This window comes from Loxodonta africana, chromosome 4 (genome assembly GCF_030014295.1).
Source record: "Loxodonta africana isolate mLoxAfr1 chromosome 4, mLoxAfr1.hap2, whole genome shotgun sequence".
Taxonomy (NCBI): domain Eukaryota; kingdom Metazoa; phylum Chordata; class Mammalia; order Proboscidea; family Elephantidae; genus Loxodonta; species Loxodonta africana.
The window spans coordinates 29,254,687-29,271,787 of record NC_087345.1 but is presented as its reverse complement, the minus strand read 5'-3'; the positions used below and the strand labels follow the sequence as shown (position 1 = coordinate 29,271,787).

General features: G+C 43.5%; 1 protein-coding gene across 2 annotated transcripts in view; it reads left to right on the top strand.

Moving 5' to 3' along the window:
* Positions 1–8,752: 8,752 nt before the first annotated feature.
* Positions 8,753–17,101, top strand: part of CHPT1 (choline phosphotransferase 1) — a 40,698-nt gene continuing 32,349 nt past the window's right edge. For both annotated transcript variants that reach the window (XR_010321717.1, XM_064283687.1), the window contains exon 1: positions 8,753–9,040. Coding sequence is in view for 1 of the 2 variants with exons in the window: in XM_064283687.1 (XP_064139757.1) it covers positions 8,768–9,040 (273 nt within the window). In the remaining variant the exon portion in view is untranslated. The remainder of the gene's footprint in view (positions 9,041–17,101) is intronic.

The window sequence follows — 17,101 nt, the reverse complement described above, 5'->3', positions numbered from 1 at the left end:
CGTTGCGTCAAGTCTGACCACCAGAAAGATAAAATTCTGCTATTCCGAAAGTCTAGCCAGGTGATTTCCTCATTACAACCTGTGCCTTTTTCCCAACCTTTCAAAATGAAATGGTATTGCACACACAGCTGCATTTCATCTGGTGATAAGAGAATGACTGTGGTGTTTTATAGAAACTTGGCCTAGATGTTGAGAATCCTAAGGAAGAAGATCTGAAATATGGATGCAAAATTGCACAAAAAGAGCCTGTAGCAAAACCATGAGCCTGGACCAAGATGTTCTTTCTTCTTTGGGAAAGGAATTCAATATAGCTAAACAATCAAGTAAAAATTTATGGATGCCTAAATGGCAACTGGAGCCTTGGTGGTGCAGTGGTTAAGAGCTCAGCTGCTAACCAAAAGGTCGGCTGTTGGAATCCACCAGCCACTCTTTGGAAACCCTATGGGGCAGCTCTACTCTGTCCTATAGGGTCGCTGTGAGTCAGAATTGACTCGGCAGCAACAAGACAGCAACTAACAACAACAACATTATACTACACATAAGTAAAATGTTACCATTGGGGGAAGCTGGGTGAAGGGTACAAGGGACCTCTCTGTACTATTTTTGCTACTTCCTATGAGTCTATAATTATTTCGAAATAAAATACTAAAAAAATAAAATAATAGATGTCTACTGGATGCCAGGCTTTGGGTAATACATTCAGCTCAGGGATGTGGTCCTGGTGCTCTGTGAGATGGGGCTAGGAAGCCAGATGGGCACATAAACAACACATCAAAGGCAGACCTGTTTACAAGGTTCAAAGGTACTCTGGTTGTGCAGGTGCAGGAATGATTAAATTGGAAGAATATGGGAGGTCTGAGAAGGTGTAATTTGTACTGAGTCTTGATTGATGGGCAGATGTTTTAGGGTAATTAAGGGAAGAAGGGACCTTCCAAGCACAGGGAAGGAATGAGGGGATGAAAATGTGATGGCTGTGTTTGGGAACAGCTAATGGACTACTGCAGATGGAGCATGGGACTTAGAGGACTGAAGGAACAGCTATTTGGGAGGTAAGACTGGGAAGGTAATGTGAGGCTTTGAATGCTGGACTAGGGAGTCTGGACTTTATTAAATCTTCTGAGGAGGGGAATATACCATCAGTTTTAGTAAATTTAGTATTGACAAAAATACTCATCTAAGTCCTATAATCAGTTGTTGTTATGCTGTTGTTAGGTGCTAATTGATTTCAACTCATAGCAACCCCATGTGACAGAGTAGAACTGCCCCACAGGGTTTTCTAGGCTGTAATCTTTACAGGAGCAGGTTGCTAGGTCTTTCTCCACAGTCACTGGGGGGGTTCTAACCACCAAATTTTTGGTTAGCAGCCTACCACTTAACCCTTGCACCTCCAGGGCTCCTTAGATACGGTGTATGAGGTAACATTTTGCAGTGGCTAGTATTGGCTCTGGAATCAGATTCCATGGGCTCAGATCCTGGATTCACCACTATACTAGCTGTGCAACCTTGGGCAAGTTATTTAACCTCATTGTGCTCCAATTTTCTTGTCTCCAAAATGGGGATAATAACGGTACCTACCTCATAGGATTCTTGTGAGGATCAACTGAAATAACTTGTGATGCTTAGAACAGTGCCCAGCATACAATAAAAAAAACAAAAACAAAAATAGGCACTCATAAATGTGAACTACCATGTTAGTTTCAGAAAAGAAAAATTATAGGTATCAATAACCATGATAATAGAAGAAAGCCATGATGCAATAGGTAAAATAATAGAGAATCCCTGGTCTACGTTTCTTTGACATTAGAATATATTATATGAGATATATGGAGCAGTAAGGTAGAAGAGACGGCATATGCCTTTGTAAGTCTTGAATTAATTTGAAATGTCCAAAAATTCACCGAAAAAAAAAACTTAGAGGAAAGTAGCTTAGGAGCATGGTGAGTGCTAAAGAAAATATTATTTTTATTTTTATTACTTTTTAATTATGAAATATTTCATATTTACAAAAGAAAATGACAATGTATATAAGGCATAAATAATAAAACAAACACCATGTTTTTACTTAGTTTAAAAATAGAGTATCATTGTGGTTGAGACTGCTAAATGGCCCTCCAATATCCACTCTTCCACTTTCCAATAGTAATAAAAATTTTAGTTGGGCAAATGGTTAGCCGGCTAAAGACTGTATGTCCAGCCTCCCCTGCAGCTAGCTGTAGCCATGTGATCAGGTTCTTTCTGGCCAACAGGATGAGAGCAGAAGTGATGTGTGCAACTTTCTTTAAAGGAAAGGAACACAGCATCCCCTTTTCTTTCTCCCCCTCCCAATTGGTTGCAAGTGGTAACCAGTCATTTTTGACCACAGGGACAAGGGCAACATCCTAAGGGTGGCAGATTAATAAAATGGCAGAAATTTTTGTTCCTGACACCATCAAGTTGCCATACCAGCCCTGAACTACCTAGACATTAGACAAGAGAAAAATAAGCTTTCCTATCTTGTTCAAGCCATTGTGTTTTCTCTAGCTGTATCCTACCTAATACAGTTACCAATACTTTTGAAGCCTCCTACACGCCCCGTCTACAATCCCATCTCCCTTCCTCTCTACCAGAGATAATCACTATCCCAAATTGTATTTATTATCATTTTTCCTTTTCTTTATACCTTTGCCACATATGCACATATACTTAAGTACAAAAGTCTTCCTTTTTTTTAAACTTTATATAAATGAAATCATCACTGTGCATTTTTTTGGTGACCTCCTTTTTCATCATTCAACATTATCACTTGAACATATACCGTACTGTTACACGAATAACACGGTTTTTTTTTTTTTTTTTTGCCAATTGTGCAAACCCCTCGAGCATTATTTTCCTAGGTACACTATCCACGTTACATGTACTGGTGCGTTATTTATGTGGGCGGGTTATTTGTGAAAAAATATGCCATTATGCTTGTACAATTCACCCACATTAGTAAGTGTAACTACAGTTCATTCATTCTTCACTGCTATATAAAGCATGTTATATTATGTGAAGAGATGGATGTTTAGATTATTTACAGCTTTTGGCTACTGTACATACAAAAACAAAAAAACCAAACCCACTGCTGTCAAGTCGATTCTGACTCATAGTGACCCCATAGGACAGAGTAGAACTGCCCCATTGGGTTTCCAAGGAGCACCTGGCAGATTCGAACTGCCAACCTCTTGGTTAGCAGCCGTAGCACTTAACCACTACGCCAGCAGGGTTATACAGAAGTGCTGTAAATATCCTTATAGCTGACTCCTGGGACACACGTACAAGAATTTCTCCAGGATATACTCCTGGATTAGAATTGTGGTGTCACAGGGTAGGTGTATCTTCAACTTTAACAAGTCAGATCACTTTTGAAAATAGTTGTGCCCATTTATTCTTGTGCCACAGTGTGTATAAGAACTCTGTTGTTCCTCATCTTTGCAAACACTTTTTCATTTTGGCCAATCTGGTGTGAAATGTATCTCATGTGATTTTAATTTGCATTTCCCTGATTACTAACGAGGACAAACACCTTTTTGCTTATATATGTATGTATGTTGTTGTTGTTAGGCGCCGTCTAGTCGGTTCCAGCTCATTATGACCGTATGTACAACAGAATGAAACACTGCCCATCCTGCACCCTCCTCACGATAGTTGTTATGCATAAGCCCATTTTTGCAGCCACTGTGTCAGTCCATCTTGATGAGGGTCTTTCTCTTTTTTGCTGAACCTCTACCAAGCGTGGTGTCTTTCTCCAGGGACTAGTCCCTGCTGATAAGATGTCCAAACTACGTAAGACGAAATATCGGATCCTTGCTTCTGTGGAGCATTCTGGCTGTACTTCTTCCAGGACACATGTGTTCATTCTCCTGGCAGCCTATGGCATATGCAATATTCTTTGCCAACATGATAATTCAAAGACATCAATTCTTCTTTGGTCTTCCTTATTCACAGTCCAGCTTTCATATGCATATGAGGTGGCTGAAAATACCATGGAGTGGGTGAGGTGCACCTAAGTCCTCAAAGTGACTTAACACTTTATAGAGGTCTTTCGCAGCATATTTGCCCAGTGCGATACTCATTTGATTTCTTGGCTGTTGCTTCCATGGGCTTATATCGTGGATCAGGTAAAACGAAATCCTTGACAACTTCAATCTTTTCTCCATTTATCATGATGTTGCTTATTGGTCCAGTTGTGAGGATCTTTGTTTTCTTTATGTTGAGGTGTAATCCATACTGAAGACTATAATCTTTGATCTTCATCAGTAAGTGCTTCAAACCCTCTTCCTTTCAGCAAGTAGGGTTGTGTCATCTGCATATTGAAGATTGTTAATGAGTATTCCTCCAATCCTGATGCCCTGCTTTTCTTCATATAGTCCAGTTTCTTGGATTATTTGCTCAGCATACAGACTGATTAAGTATGGTGATACACATCTTTCCTTATTTTAAACCACTCAGCATTCCCTTGTTCTGTTTGAATGCCTGCCTCTTTGTCTGTGTACAGGTTCTGCGTGAGCACAATCAAGTGTTCTGGAATTCCCATTCTTCACAATATTATGCATAATTTGTTATAATCCACACAAATGCCTTTGCATAGTCAATAAAATACAGGTAAGCATCTTTCTGGTATTCTCTGGTTTCAGTCAAGATCCATCTGACACCAACAGCGATATCCCTTGTTCCATGTCCTCTTCTCAATTCGGCTTAAATTTCTGGCAGTTCCCTGTGGATGTATTGCAACTGTTTTTGAATGATCTTCAGCAAAATTTTACTTGCATATGATATTACTGATATTGTTTGATAACTTCTAAATTCTGTTGGATAACCTTTCTCTGGAAGGAGTACAAATATAGATCTCTTCCAGTTGGTTGGCCAGATAGCTATCTTCCAAATGTCTTGTCATAGACAAGTGAGTGTGCCCAGCACTGAATCCGTTTGTTGAAACATTTCAATGGGTATTCCGTCAATTCCTGGAGCCTTGTTTTTGCCAATGCCTTCAGTGCAGCTTGGACTTCTTCCTTCAATACCATTGGTTCTTGATCATATGCTGCCTCTCGAAATGGCTGAATGTCAACCAATTCTTTTTTGTACAGTGACTGTGTATTCCTTCTATCTTCTTTTGATGCTTCCTGTGTTGTTCAGTATTTTTCCTGTTGTTGTTGTTGTTAGGTGCCGTCGAGTTGGTTCCGACTCATAGCAACCCCGTGCACAACAGAATGAAACACTGCCCGGTCCTGAGCTATCGTTACAATCATTGTTATCCTTGAGCCCATTGTTGTAGCCACGGTGTCAATCACCTCGTTGAGGGGCTTCCTCTTTTCCGCTGACCCTGTACTTTGCCAAGCATGATGTCCTTCTCCAGAGACTGATCCCTCCTGACAACATGTCCAAAGTATGTAAGACGCAGTCTCACCGTCCTCGCTTCTAAGGAGCATTCTGGCTGTACTTCTTCCAAGACAGATTTATTCGTTCTTCTGGCAGTCCATGGTATATTCAATATTCTTCTCCAACACCACAATTCAAAGGCATCAATTCTTCTTCGGTCTTCCTTATTCATTGTCCAGCTTTCACATGCATATGATGCGATTGAAAATACCATAGCTTGGTCAGGTGCACCTTAGTCTTCAAGGTGACATCTTTGCTTTTCAACACTTTAAAGAGGTACTTTGCAGCAGATTTACCCAATGCAATGCGTCTTTTGATTTCTTGACTGCTGCTTCCATGGCTGTTGATTGTGGATCCAAGCAAAACAAAATCCTTGACAACTTCAATCTTTTCTCCGTTTATCATTGGTCCAGTTATGAGGATTTTTGTTTTCTTTATGTTGAGGTGTAATCCATACTGAAGGCTGTGGTCTTTGATCTTCATTAGTAAGTGCTTCAAGTCCTTTTCACTTTCAGCAAGCAAGGTTGTGTCATCTGCATAACATAGGTTGTTAATGAGTCTTTCTCCAATCCTGATGCCCCTTTCTTCTTCATATAGTCCAGCTTCTCGGATTATTTGTTCAGCATACAGATTGAATAGGTATGGTGAAAGAATACAACCCTGACACACACCTTTCCTGACTTTAAACCAATCAGTATATCCCCTTGTTCTGTCCGAACAACTGCCTCTTGATCTATGTAAAGGTTCCTCATAAGCACAATTAAGTGTTCTGGAATTCCCATTCTTCGCAATGTTATCCATAATTTGTTAAGATCCACACAGTCGAATGCCTGTGCATAGTCAATAAAACACAGGTAAATATCCTTCTGGTATTCTCTGCTTTCAGCCAGGATCCATCTGACATCAGCAACAATATCCCTGGTTCCACATCCTCTTCTGAAACCAGCCTGAATTTCTGGCAGTTCCCTGTCGATATACTGCTGCAGCCATTTTTGAATGATCTTCAGCAGAATTTTGCTTGCGTGTGATATTAATGATATTGTTCTATAATTTCCACATTCGGTTGGATCGCCTTTCTTGGGAATAGACATAAATATGGATCTCCTTAGTGAGTTGGCCAGGAAGCTGTCTTCCATATTTCTCGGCATAGACAAGTGAGTACCTCCAGCGCTGCATGTGTTTGTTGAAACATCTCAATTGATATTCCATCAATTCCTGGAGCCTTGTTTTTTGCCAATGCCTTCAGAGCAGCTTGGACTTCTTCCTTCAGTACCATCGGTTCCTGATCATATGCCACCTCTTGAAATGGTTGAATATCGACTAATTCTTTTTGGTATAATGACTCTGTGTATTCCTTCCATCTTCTTTTGATGCTTCCCGCATTGTTTAATATTTTCCCCATTGAATCCTTCATTATTGCAACTCGAGGCTTGAATTTTTTTCTTCAGTTCTTTCAGCTTGAGAAACGCCAAGCGTGTTCTTCCCTTTTGGTTTTCCATCTCCAGCTCTTTGCACATGTCATTATAATACTTTACTTTGTCTTCTCGAGCCTCCCTTTAAAATTTTCTGTTCAGTTCTTTTACTTCGTCAATTCTTCCTTTTGCTTTAGCTCCTCGACATTCAAGAGCAAGTTTCAGAGTCTCCTCTGACATCCATCTTGGTCTTCTCTTTCTTTCCTGTCTTTTCTTCATGGATGATGTGTTTGATGTCATTCCACAACTCGTCTGGTCTTCGGTCACTAGTGTTCAATGCGTCTAACGTATTCTTCAGATGGTCTCAAAATTCAGGTGGGATATACTCAAGGTCATATTTTGACTCTCGTGGACTTGAAGAAAATCAGAGCAATAAAGACTAGGTGATACATACTCAGCGAAAGGCAGGGGTCGGCAAACTTATACCTCTTAAAGTGCCGGATAGTAAATATTCTAGGCTTTGTGAGCCATATGGTCTCCGTCACAACTACTGAACTTTGTAAACATTATGTATAGAATGATCACAACTGTGTTCCAATAAAACTTTACTCATGGCACTGAAATTTGAATTGCACGTAATTTCACAAGTCATGAAATATTATTCTTCTTTTGATTTTTTCCCATCATTTATGAAAATAAAATCCATTCTTAGCTCATGGGCTGTACAAAAGCAGGTGGTGGGCTGGGTGTGGCCTGCAGGCAGTAGTTTGCTGAGCCCTGCTCAAAGGTGTTGCAAAGAATCCTGTGGAACAAACTGCATCTGCTGATAAACGTTGCCCAAGACAACTATTTTGGACGCACTGTCTCAGCTTGCTCTATGTCTTAGAAAAGTGTTTACAGTCCCATGAATCGAAGAGCAAGGTAAGTGACAGGCCTACCTCAGATTATGCAACATACCATTTTTATGACAGAATGCTCCTTGTGTAAATGGGTGCATTGTGAGGTAAGGGGCTGCTGAACTATCATTGTGTGGCATGCCTCCTCAATGGTGGCAGTAAGAGGACACTCTATGGACTCTTGCCCTCTATTCTTAGGGAAGTGTGTGTGTGCAAATATCCACTGTCACTAGTATCAAATGCTCTGAAAAATAGGTCCCGTGTTACATAGTGTTTCCAAGTTCTGATTTTTGGCTTCAAAGCTCTGAACCTGCAGTGAGGGTTCCCTGGAGCTGATAACATGGCAGCGCCGATTTTCTCAGTGCTGGAGGGAAGAATCGGGCTTGAGTGCTTACCAAGCAGGACCTCTCCTCCGGCAGACAGATGGGGCCAAGGTGCTGGTGACCTAAGGCACACAAAATCATTTTCTCACACAAAAACACTCCAGGCTTTGCAGGCATCTTGGTGGTGCAGTGGGTAACCAAAGGCCAAAGCATGCGCAGACTAGGAGGATGGAACTGCAGGCGACTATAAATTAGAGGCACCAGCTTCAAAACTGTTGAGCCAGAGAGAAGACCTCGCTCAGGGGGGCATATCAGACGCCTGGGAGAAGAAATCGGGCCCTAAAGGCAGGTTCACTGGGCCCCTGGGGAAGTCAGAGCTTTGCAACTAATTACACAGTTCCCGTTTTTTGGGGGTCGTTGGCTGGGCCTTAAGGATGAGTTGCTGGCCCCAGTGGCCCGGTCCAACCTCCCTGACATCTCGCGGGCTCCTCCCCCTTTCCGCTCCTCCAAAGCCCCGCCCCCATCCTCGGGTCGCACCCGCGGCCTGGCCGCTTTGGGGGCGGGGGCCCCGGGACTAGGGGCGGCCCGGCCTGGCGGCGACCTCGGCCCCGCGGGCCCGGACGGCGGCGAGTCCCTGTCGGTCGGCGCAGGCCCCGCCGCGAGCCCCTCCCTCCGCTCTCCCCGCCCCGCCGGCGGCGCGGACCGCGTTTCCTCGCAGCCGCGGGGCCCGCAGGCGGCCATGGCGGCGGGCGCCGGGGCCAGGTCGGCGCCGCGCTGGCTGAAGACGCTGGCGGAGCCGCTGAGCGCGGCGCAGCTGCGGCGGCTGGAGGAGCACCGCTACAACGCTGCGGGCGTCTCGCTGCTCGAGCCGCCGCTGCAGCTCTACTGGACCTGGCTGCTCCAGTGGATCCCGCTGTGGATGGCCCCCAACTCCATCACCCTCCTCGGCCTCGCCGTCAACCTGCTCACCACGCTCGTGCTCATCTCCTACTGCCCCACGGCCACCGAGGAGGTAGGGCCCGCTGCCCGCCCGCCGCCGGCGTCTCCGAGGCGGCGGAGGGGCGCTCCCAACTGCTGTCTGCGCGCACCCCGGCCCCAGGTGCGCCGCGGCCCTGCCGCTGGAGGCGCCCGGGGAGGGGACGACCCACGCGCGGCTGAGCCACCCTCGGGGCCGCGGAGGGGCGCAGGCGGCCACTGCCCCACCCCGCGTCCGCCCGAGACTCCTACGGGCCGCCTAGAGGCTGCCACACCACTGCCCAGCCCGGGGTCCGTCCCGAGCCTCCCCGGGACCGCCGAGCCGCCGTCAAGGTCACGACCCCAGTCCCGTGGCGTCCCCGATCCTCTCCTGGGCCGCACATGGGCTGTCTCGACCACTACGAGCCGGGCCTGCCAGGCAGTCACCCTACCCCCGAGCCCAGGCTGCCAGGTGGACCAGTATTCGGTTACTCTACACCCTGGGCACTGACACCCTCTTCTTCCGTCCTGCCTGGCACAAGGACTTGTGGCCAGGTTGGCCAAGCCCGTGATGCCCTTTGGACACTTTTTATAATCGTACTCTTCTCAAAGGTTGTGCTAGTAATCCTGAAATTACTGGTAGCACTCAGCAGAGATAAGTTACTTTTTCATGATAAACACAGTGGGATGTTATCAAGGTGGTTATCCTTATCTTCAGGTCCCAGGGATAATAAAAGCCAGTAGATTTTATTAGCAACGAGTATTTGATCTGTGTCCACAATAAAAAGAGTAAATAATGTGGACCTTGGACATCTGTTAATCAGAATCATCCCTTGGGCCGAATGTGAAGGGGCTAGGGTGCAGAAGGCGGCTCACTTCCATCTATAGTTTTAGTACATGGAGTAAATACTATATTGCACTTTCTTTGATATTGTTTTGAGTGCCCTCCAAATAATGAAATCCCTTTATAATCATATTTGAGTATACGTCCTGGAGAGGACTAATTCAAGATGAGTTTGGATGGCAGGAATACAGTAGAAATATTTCATGCATATGGGATACATGCATTTGTTTTTTTCTTATGTTTGATGGAGCCTATGTTTTAACATATCTTGCCAGTTGATTGATATTTTTATTATATATGGTTTCTTCATAGATAGTCCCATTCTGAATTCATTTCCATACTGTTTGAAAAAGTCAGCTGATTTAGTTTCCATTTCTTCAGGCCTGTTTCCAGAATTCTCCAGAGACAATGTAGTAGAATTTCTGAGAAGTGGAGGACTTGGCTTCTAATCTAACTCTGCCATCCCACAGAGAAAACTTCCAGGTCCCTTCTGTGTGTCAAATGGAAAATAATACCTGGCGAACCAATGTCCCAAGGATGTAATGAGACCAGGACCAGGTGATATATTACATGCAGATAAATTTAGAATATTGTAAAGGGCTTAGCAAATTAAAGTATTAATGTTATTAATGCCCTGAGAACATGTAATAAATTTCATTTTTAATGAGTCTAGACTGAGCTAATAGCACCTGAATGTTTCTGATATTTGCCAGTTAAATTATAAACTTTTTAATATTATTATTAATTTAACCATAAAAGCCAAAACCCCTTGCCGTTGAGTTGATTCCAAGTCATAGAGCATAGTGACCCTATAGGACACAGTAGAACTGCCCCGTAGGCTTTCCAAGGAGTGGCTGGTGGATTCGAATTGCCAACTTTTTGGTTAGTAGCCGAGCTCTTAACCACTGTGCCATCTTTTTTTTTTTTTTTTCAGGGCTCCATTATTAACTTAAGAACCATTTATTGAACTTAAAATGAACAGGGCATACAAAGAAGTCCAATAGATTATATTAGGGGAGTCAAGAGTGGTCTGATGGAAGAGGTAAAATTACGATTAATTAGTTTTTAGGCTCAGCCTCCTTCCAAGAAAAAAAACGGGGATGGGGTGGGCGGGACCTGAGACCTTCCAAAAAAAAAAGAGTGGTCCAAAGAAGGGGAAAAGGATCAAAGTGGTGAGTTGAAACTAACCTAACCTAATCAGTTGCCATCTAGTCAGTTCTGACTCTTGAAGAGTTAATACACTGACACATATATCATTAGATGCTGCACAGGCTTCTAAATGGCTGAAGCAGTGAAGGGAAACACCGTTACAGGATTCACATTGCCAAGACTCAGACTGATAAAATCCCAGCAGAAGCAGGAAAGAACCACAGCAGTTTCTGCTCTTTTGCTTAAGGCCACAGAGCTAATGAATGACAGAACCAAGTAGGATTTAAATCTAAGAGGGCCTGACTCCAAAGTTCGTTTTCTTTTTACCATCTTGTTTGGAGTTCCCGCCTTTGTCTTTCTGCTATGTAGGAAAAACACCTTGTGTTTTGTATAACGCTTATCAGTGATATAAAAGGCTTTTGTGTTGATTTTGCATGTGTGTCTTATAACAACTCAAGGAAGTCGGCAAGTTTTTCCCATCCAAGAATGGCCTTCCCACCATCTCAGTGTTTCTTCTATCCATCCATCCTGAACTAAAAGTAGTATATATTTTTATAAGAGGAAATTGAAGCTCAGAGAGATTAAATAACTTTAATCTGGGTTGGAACTCTTTTTTTCTTTTTATTTTTGTTTTTTCTTTCCAGTTGCTTTCACGTCGACTCTGACTCATGGCAGCCCCACGTGTATCAGAGTAGAACTGTGCTCCATAGGGTTTTTAGTGGCTGATTTTTCGGAAGTAGATCTCCAGGCCTTTCTTTCGCAGTTCCTCTGGGTGGGCTCAAACCACCAACCTTTCAGTTGGCAGCTGAGCACGTTAATCAGACAGATTGCCTCCAGAAAGGGTCAGAAAAAACACATAAGGTTTTTAGATTTAGATGCTTGGGCTTACGTTACCCGTATATGCTATATAAGGAGACATGGTGGCGCAGTAGTTAAGAGCTATGGCCACTAACCAAAAGGTTGGCAGTTCAAGTCCACCAGCCACTCCTTGGAAACCTTATGGGGTAGTTCTGCTCTGCTCCATAGGGTCGCCATAAGTCAGACTTGACTCAATGGCAACAAGTTTGATTTTTGGTTATATGCTATAATGCTGACTACATATTTATATTGGTAATGTTTAATATTTATTTTTTTGACTACTATGACACGGCTGGGGATGAAGGGAAATTAATATAAAAAGTTTAAGTGACTTATATTAAGCTTCTATACTGGAGCTCTGAGCTGCTTTGCAAGCCACCGTTTCTATTATGGAACTTTCCACTCCAGCCAGGTTGAAACTACTTACTGTAGTAACAAAAATCCTCACAACTAGACCTAGAAGAAACATCGTGATAAACAGAGAAACTATTGCAATTGTCAAGGATTTCATTTTACTTGGATCCACAATCAGCGGCCTTGGAAGCAGCAGTCAAAAAATCAAATGACATATTGCATCGGGAAAATCTGCTGCAAAAAACCTCTTTAAAGTGTTAAAAAGCGAAGATGTCACCTTGAGGACTAAGGTGCACCACCACTCACCTCATACGCATGCGAAAGCTGGACAATGAGTAAGGAAGACTGAAGAAGAATTGATGTCTGGGAATTATGGTGTTGGCAAAGAATATTGAAAATATATCATAGACTGCCAGAAGAACAAACAAATCTGTCTTGGAGGAAGTACAGCGAGTATGCTCCTTAGAAGCAAGGATGGCAAGATTTCATCTCACCTACTTTGGATATGATATCAGGAGGGACCTTAAAATCTGTGGCCTAGACAGTGCTGCTCTGTACCCCATGGGGTCGCCATGAGTCAGAATCGACTCCACGGCAACTAGCAACAACAGGCGCCTTGCTTGCCTTACCTTAGTCCCCGGCCTGTCTAGAAGGAGCCTCTTCAGGTAACATGGCGTTGGCTTCCCTTTGAGGGTTGTCTCTTGAATTCCTGTGATTTAACTGTACTCGATTCCAGAGGAATAAGCCATTTCTCCTTTAAAGTTCTAGTTCAGGTGTGGATAAAATGTGGCATTGTGTGCATACATAACAGCTTGCAATCCCACTCCTGGTGTGTTTGACCTAGACTTAGGGCTGTGACCTAGACATAGGGTTTATGAACAGAGCAGATGTAAGGCACCCAGCACAACAAGTAACTTCACACCCCTCCTCCCTTCCTTGTTCCCCTTGGCACAGTGAGAGGTTGGCATCTTCAACAAGAACTTCAGTAAATACTGAAAGAGGGGAAAAAACAAAAAACAGAACTAGTCACATGAAATATAAAAAGAATGAAGCCGCCTTTCAAAGTTCGTATTTCTAATGTTTTTGAGAAAGTTCCTTTGGCCCTGAAGTGCTGGTTTAACTACACAAGCATACACTGCCTACTTCTCCACCCCTCCCGCCCCCCCCACCCCCCTGCCCCAGCTTGGAACCTGCTTTGTTTCCTGAAAAGAGGTGTGCTCCTCAGAAATACTAGCCCCTAACCCAAGCTGCAGGGAGCCCTGGTGGTGCAGTAGTGAAGTGCTGGGCTGCTAACAGACAGGTTGCTGGTTCAAACTCACCAGCAGCTGCATGGGAGAATGATGTGGCAGTCTGTTTCCATAAAGAGTACAGCCTTGGAAACCCTGTGGGATAGTTCTACTCTGTCCTATAGGGTCACTATGAATCAGAATCGACTTGAGGGCACACAGCAACAGCAACCACCTGAGTTGGGAGTCCCTGGTTAACATCTGGTTAACATGATTGGCCACTAACCGAAAGGTTAGCAGTTCGAGCCCACCCAGAGGCCCCTCAAGAAAGGCCTGGTGCTCAGCTGCCAAAAGGTCACAGCCTATGGAGTGCAGTTCTACCCTGTAACATGTGGGGTTGCCATCAGTCAGAATACACTCCACTGGCAGCTGTTTTTTATTTTGTTTTGTTTTTAACCTGAGCTGAGGCCAAAGGCCTGGGTTTAAACCGGCAATCCCCTAGGACCCGTCCTGAAGGTCCTGACTAAGAATGTTCATACCCTTCCTGACCACCAACTGCCTTCCGAGGCCTCAGCTGGGAACCCTCCCTCTGAAAACAAGGAAGTCCTTGTTTGTCAGTCACAGGCTCATAGTGTAACAGTGTCTTAACCCTGTCACAGGCACATAATATGGGTTAGTATAATTATACTCACAGAAGCAGTCGGTCATTTTTAATTGTTGTTCTTTCCAAAGTCAGATTAGCATCCTACTAGAAACTTGATGAATTCTTTTTAAAAAATTATTAGAATCAGCTGACTGGGTACAAAGATCGCCTTTTAATACCATACCTGCTTTACATTTCTTAGCATAGGTCCAATCTGTCTTCTGATTTTCTTTCTTCCTGCTTCTTAAAATTGCAGTTTTTATTTTCATGGAGGGAGGAGCCTATTGATATATGGATAGCTGAAATCTTGTTACCAGCTGATCTAATAGGTATTGGCTATGTAAATCCCTTTATGCATCTATGTCCACTTAGACCCAAGGCTATTAAAGTAAAGAGGTATTTTTAAGTATAAAAATTCATGTAATAGACATTGTATAATTCCAGTATTTCTCAAAGTTTAGTCTGCTAGTAAAATAGGAAACTTCTTGTTCATGTGTACCACCTATACTATTTTTATTTACAATTTTTCTTTTTACCAACTTTAACTCTCTTTTAAAAACTTAACCTCATCCTAAACTTTACAAAACGAAACAAAAATATTCAAACCCATTGCTGTCCAGTTGACTCTGACTCGATAGCAACCCCAGGTGTTACAGAGTAGAACTGCTGCATAGGGTTTTCTTGTCTGTAATCTTTTACAGAAGCAGATCGCCAGGCCTTTCTTCCTCAGTGCCGCTGGATGGGTTCAAATCGCCAACCTTTAGGTTAGTAGTTGAGTGCAAAGTGATTGCATCACCCAGGGACCTGTCGTAAACTTCAATATCTATAAAATCATAGATTTGTTATGCTGGCTATTTTTTCTCAAATTTCTGTATGCATATATCTTAAAATGGTTTACCCAGGAATCAGTTAGAATGACCTGATGTGGCATTAGTAATATTCACTGAGCCTTCTGCATATGCAGAGAACCTTTCCAGGCAGTGTACATGTAATGATACATTTAATTCTCACAGTGAACAGTGAGGTAGGTACAGTGATTATTCTCATTTTTCAAGTAGAGAGACTGAGGCATCGAGAGGCTGAGTAACTAGTCCAAATCAGTCAGTGGTAGAGCCAGAATCTGCATACAGGTTGAATAGCTCAAGTCCACATTCCTAACCCCTCTGCAAGAAAAACCCATGATGTTGTGGATTGAATTGTGTCTCCCCAGAATATCTGTCAACCTGGCTAGGTCATGATGCCCAGTATCGTAGTGATTGTCTACCATTTTGTCATCTGATGTGATTTCCCTGTGTTATAAACTCTATCACTGTGATGTTAATGGAATGGATTAGTGGCAGTTATATTGATGAGATCTGCAAAATTAAATAGCGTCCTAAGCCAATCTCTTTTGAGATATAAGTAAGCAGAGAGATGGGGGAACCTCATACCACTAAGAAAGCAGTACCAGGAGCAGAGTGCATCTGTTGGACCTGAGGTTCCTGCACAGAGAAGCTCCTAGACCAGGGGGAGATTGATGACAAGGACCTTCCTCCGGAGCTGACAGAGAGAAAGCCTTCCCCTGGAGCTGACACCCTAAATTTGAACTTCTAGCCTCCTAGACTGTGAGAAAATAAATTTCTCTTTGTTAAAGCCATCAACTTGTGGTATTTCTGTTATAGCAGCACTAAATGACTAAGACACATGACATGTGTTCTGCACTGTGGAAAACATTGCTGTACCCTGTCACCTGATAAAGGAGCCCTGATGGCACAGTGGTTAAGTGCTTGGCTGCTAATCGAAAGGTCAGCAGTTGAACCCAGCTGCAGCTCTGTGGGAGAAAGATGTGGCAGTCTGCTTCTGTAATGATTACAGCCTTGGAAGCCCTATGGGGCAGTTCTGCTGTGTTCTATAGGGTCACTATGAGTCAGAATAGACTCGACAGCAGTGGGTTCTTGTCACCTGATAGGAAACGTTTAGATTAGTTTAATCATCCATTTAACTAGTATGGTACGTACAGCAGATTTTAGAAATAGAAAGCAATGCATTTTTTCTGTGTTTCAGTCTGAGACCCGTCTTACTACTTACAAGCTCCTGGAAGCTCCTATTTGGGACTTCAGTTCTATAACCTGTCTAGCTGATTGGTACCATATACAGTCAGGGACACTAGTCCAGTGACAGAGATTGGTAGCATACAGTTATTCCATTACCGAGGCTTTGTGGCCCTTATTCTTAGGAACTCACTTTTCTCCTGTAATTTCTCTCTCTTGTCCTCTTGTTCTCCCCGGCAGTGACTCTCTCTTGTAGCAGGATAATGTTGGTGCTCTTTCTCCCCAGTCCCACTCCCGGCCCTGGACAGTCCCTGGGGTATTGTACTTCCCACTCAATACCTCTGTCTTCCCCAGTAAGCATGCACGCCCTGTGTCTTCTGCTTTGGAAGGCCATGTGAACCGTTAACATCCTCCCTCCTGGCTAACCGACCACTTGAGTGACTTAATTCATGGGCCACATGTCTCTCTCTTCAAAATAATTCACACTGTATTTTGAGAGAGACTATTTATGTGCCATTATGAAACCCAGTTGTTTGAGCACTAAGGAATTCGTTTTATGGCTGAAGTTCTACAGAGAGGTTCATTCCCCCAGGAAGTGAAACCAAGCCTATCTCTATGATACTTCCTGCCTTTCTCACTTTAAAGGGTTCCTGCCTGCCTTCATCGTGGGACCACCCCAGACACCACAGAGGCAGGAGTGCTGGTAACCCAGAGAATTGGCTTTCTCTTGTGTGCACCTTAGTGGTCAGTTAATGCTTATGATTGAGACCAGCTTGGAACCTCTCTTGTTCCTTTCTAAATCTCTTAATTCTGATCAAGGAACTCCAGTCTACTTTTCTTCTGGACCCTGAGAGACTGGTACCGGTTTGTTTCTGACGTTTCTTTCTTCATGGGATCCTGGTAACACTTAAACCAGGTATCTCTGCTGGCTTTCTTGTAAATTAAAACTGGTTTTAACCTAGTTATATTTGAATGTTAAAATACCTTATGGTTTATATTGACCAAGTAAAAGAAA